The sequence below is a fragment of the Brachionichthys hirsutus genome, chromosome 15 (assembly GCF_040956055.1).
Source record: "Brachionichthys hirsutus isolate HB-005 chromosome 15, CSIRO-AGI_Bhir_v1, whole genome shotgun sequence".
NCBI classification, from domain to species: domain Eukaryota; kingdom Metazoa; phylum Chordata; class Actinopteri; order Lophiiformes; family Brachionichthyidae; genus Brachionichthys; species Brachionichthys hirsutus.
In genome coordinates, this window is record NC_090911.1 from 5,708,833 (window position 1) to 5,712,428 (window position 3,596).

The following is a 3,596-nucleotide window of genomic DNA, read 5'->3' on the forward strand; positions in this document are numbered from 1 at the left end:
AATTAGACAAAAAAAAAAAAAAAGATTTCTAGCAAACGGAGGCGGCGTCTCCGCCAGTTCATTTAAAGAGGTTCATGATCGATCCAGCTTCGGATAGTTTATAGGAAGAGAAGTAGCGCAGCTTGTGAATTTGACAGAGCAAAGAACGTTGTTTCTTTGGGAGTGACTAACCTGATTCATTTTACGTCTGCTTTCCATTTTCTAACAGCATGGCCAGTTCAAGTAAAGCCACTTTAATCTTGCTCATTTTAACGCACTACAGCGTCTTCTGCACACCTATCGGAATAAATTACCCCAAGATTAGGTAGGTGTGTCTGCGCTTTGTGCGCATTTATAAACTTGGCTATGTTTTGGAATGCATTCATGTTATTTTACACTGAGCACAATTTTTGTTCATTGATGGTATTTGCTTTTTGATATGTAAATACGCTCCCATTTATTGAATGCGTTGTTAGCACTAAGTAATGGTGCGTAATTACGCACACAAATATGAGCAAAAATGTTAAATCACAGAATTGATAGCATTGTCAACAAGAAGAACAAAACAGCTTCGTTTGGAAAATTGCAATGGAAATTGCGTAGAGGCATCTGTCCGGTGGGACTGTTCTCAGAACTCCCCTTATTAAAAATGAGAGCGCAGTGGATAGCCCACGGGATGACGGTGGACCAGCGTCACCGGAGAGGCGAGGCAAAACGAATGGCAGAGCTCTACAAATCTCAGATTTATTATGTCCTTCTGTGAAAAGCAAAACCATAATTTGGGCGTGGTTCGTATAGATTCCAATTTTCACTGCGAATTGCAGAACTCTGAACGTAAATTCGTCTCCGCGCATTTGCTGTAAACGACAATTTTCACAATTATTGTTTGGCGCTTTAAAATCTAATGTTCAGAGCAGCAGCATAACGTTGGAATAAAAATATAATAAAAATAATGTATTTTCACAAAGAAAAAAAAATCGATTCATATTTGATACCTTTTACATTTATCAAATTAAAAGCATCCATTACTTATTTTATTCATAAACACATATATCTATTTTTACACTTTTCTTTTTTCTTTTCCTTTTCATACACGTTTTCATTTAACCTCCAACAATTTTAAGAAAGGCATGCAAATATTCTGGCATTCTGTTACACGCGCTTCCCACTTGTGCTGAGATCAAATATGTGACGAATGCTCTTCCTTTTTTAGACTTGAAAACGACGCCTTCGATGAAGATGGGAATTCGTTATCCGACATGGGTTTTGATAGCGATCAGATTGCGATACGAAGCCCTCCATCCTTAAACGACGACGCGTACACGCTATACTATCCACCAGAGAAGAGGTAAACAGCCGAAGCTTCGAGCTGAATTCCATTTTAATGACTTTTTTTTTTTTTCTTTGCTGTTTGCGATAATGTTTGCTTGCTTTGTCCCCCCCAGAGTTTCTCATGTTATTTGTTCAGTGTTATTTTCACAACGAGTAGCCTAAAATGTTTATTCCAAATATTGTTAATAATCTAGAGACAATCGGTCGGTAGATATAGAACGTGATAGGCTGAGATTCTGGTTCTGCGGAGGGGTGGGGGGGGGGGGGGGGGGGGGGGGGGGGACATTTTAGGCTACTTTTGATCATTTTGTCTGCGCTTTTTTCAGTCACTGATGATCTATGTGTTTTGGCGTTTTATCATCTCAGACCAGAAAGGCATGCTGAGGAAGAATTAGATAGAGCCTTGAGGGAGATCCTGGGTCAGTTAACAGCGAGACATTTTCTGCATTCTCTGATGACAATTCGTGCAGGGTAAGGGCATTTCTTATATGCGTTCACCTGCAGTCATCATCTTTTATGTTCCTCCGCTGCACGAGTCCGGGCTGCTGCGTCACTGTCTGTCATTTTACGTGCGCGCTTCGTCCATTATGTTTAATCTCTCTCAAGAAGAAGGTCTAGACATTTTCACGACATCCTTTTCGTTTCTATGTGTTGTGGCGTCCTTCCTCAAGAACAGAGGGTTCGTTTTCTGCAAGAAAAAAGAAAGAAAAAACAACCAAAAACGTTTCATTGTTATTAATCCATAAATTGATTTTGCTACCCCCTTATGAAAAGCCATGCGTCAAAAATGTGCAATTGGCTGCTAATTAATAATTAATCGCTTTTCTGAAATGTTTAAATCATTGTTTCTTTTATGTTGGCCTGCTCACCGAACGAAAATATAATAAAAGGACAAAAAAGACGCGCGTTTTCTTAGTGGCTGCAGGCAACTTTGACTCATGACCATCAGAAGAGAATTCCAATTATAATTTGTAAAACGAAAACGAGCAGGAATCTGATTAGAGGTGGAAAGCTGCAACTTAAATGTTTTTATTGTTTTTTCGTGTTGTTCTTTGCAGTGAAGACAACAGCATGGAGGACGAGTCGGAGCCCTTATCCAAAAGACACTCAGATGGGATCTTCACCGACAGCTACAGTCGCTATAGAAAGCAGATGGCCGTGCAGAAATATCTGGCAGCGGTTCTGGGAAGAAGGTACAGACAGAGAGTTCGGAACAAAGGACGCCGACTTGCGTACTTGTAGCGTTGTTGAAGCGCCCACACTGCCCTCCTGTGTATATACATCCAGTCGTTACATCAGAGTCATTCAGATATACCTGACCAACCAGTGGATTGCGCCTGTGTTCTTTCAACATGTTATTTATGTATGAAGTAAAGCCATTAAAATGAATATTTTAATAATAACATTGTTTTTTTTTTCCTTTTTGTACAAAGCACTTGATACCACACAGCTATACTTTGTGGACCAATATTTGATTTTCATGTTAAGACGTTGAACACAAAAGAAAAAAAGAAAAAAAGAAATAGAAAATAAAAAGAATTGTGCACCTTCAACATTATGCGCTTGAAATCTTTAAAGGTCATCTACATATGCAGAAAATAAATAGATTTTAAAAAAGACAATCAAAGTATTGAATGTTATACTTATTTTTGTAACCAACGGTCTATTTTTTTAGTGTTGTTTGTTTTCCAAACGGGCCCAAAGAAGCAATGAGCATGCTATGTGAGGCATATCCAGCATATCCTAAATGATAGATGTTGCCCTTGTTCACCCTTCTCCTCGATCTCTTAATGGAGCTCTGTAGGTTTGCATAGCTTGCTACCCCTCCAGGGGGATCCAGGAGGCTTCTGTTGGACAGCCTCTCATTTGATGGATAACTGATTGACTTGCACAGAGATTCATGTAGCCGGTGGTAAAATTCGAGCCTTGTTGTAACAGAAATTTAATTGTAGGGTTTTGCAAGGGCATTGTCACCTTTAATAGCGATAAAGGAAGCATTAGGGTCACTGTTAACATTATGCAGCAAACAGTACTTGCTCACTTGCCTCAAAGTCATTTACTGCAAGAGATAAATCATGCTCCATATAGGACTGTGTCAGGAATGTTCCAAATGTGTGTGTTATGTAAAGTTTAGAAATTGCACAGTGCACATATTCATTCCCTTGTTTGTGTTCAGTCAGCACAATTATTTTGAGGAATGTGCTCCAATTGTTGACATCATTTTGTCAGCACTAAACATATTTAGAAGGGGCCCAGAGCACGCAAGATGCAGGAAAAGGTAGCGT

At 39.3% G+C, this 3,596-nt stretch overlaps 2 protein-coding genes across 3 annotated transcripts in view; both read left to right on the forward strand.

The window, feature by feature from the left end:
- The first annotated feature begins 209 nt into the window (after positions 1-209).
- adcyap1b (adenylate cyclase activating polypeptide 1b) lies at positions 210-2,553 on the forward strand. 2 transcript variants are annotated; one of them, XM_068748643.1, is made up of 4 exons: positions 210-304; positions 1,193-1,327; positions 1,678-1,782; positions 2,370-2,553. In XM_068748643.1, exons 1-4 carry the CDS (start codon positions 210-212, stop codon positions 2,551-2,553), a joined length of 519 nt encoding a protein of 172 aa, XP_068604744.1. The 2 variants fall into 2 exon arrangements, with proteins under 2 accessions (XP_068604744.1, XP_068604745.1); XM_068748644.1 differs by lacking the exon at positions 1,678-1,782.
- Positions 2,554-3,058: 505 nt separating this feature from the next.
- Positions 3,059-3,596, forward strand: part of LOC137904662 (glucagon family neuropeptides-like) — a 1,547-nt gene continuing 1,009 nt past the window's right edge. Inside the window, exon 1 of the mRNA XM_068748866.1 lies at positions 3,059-3,111. Within this exon, the coding sequence (XP_068604967.1) occupies positions 3,059-3,111 (53 nt within the window). The remainder of the gene's footprint in view (positions 3,112-3,596) is intronic.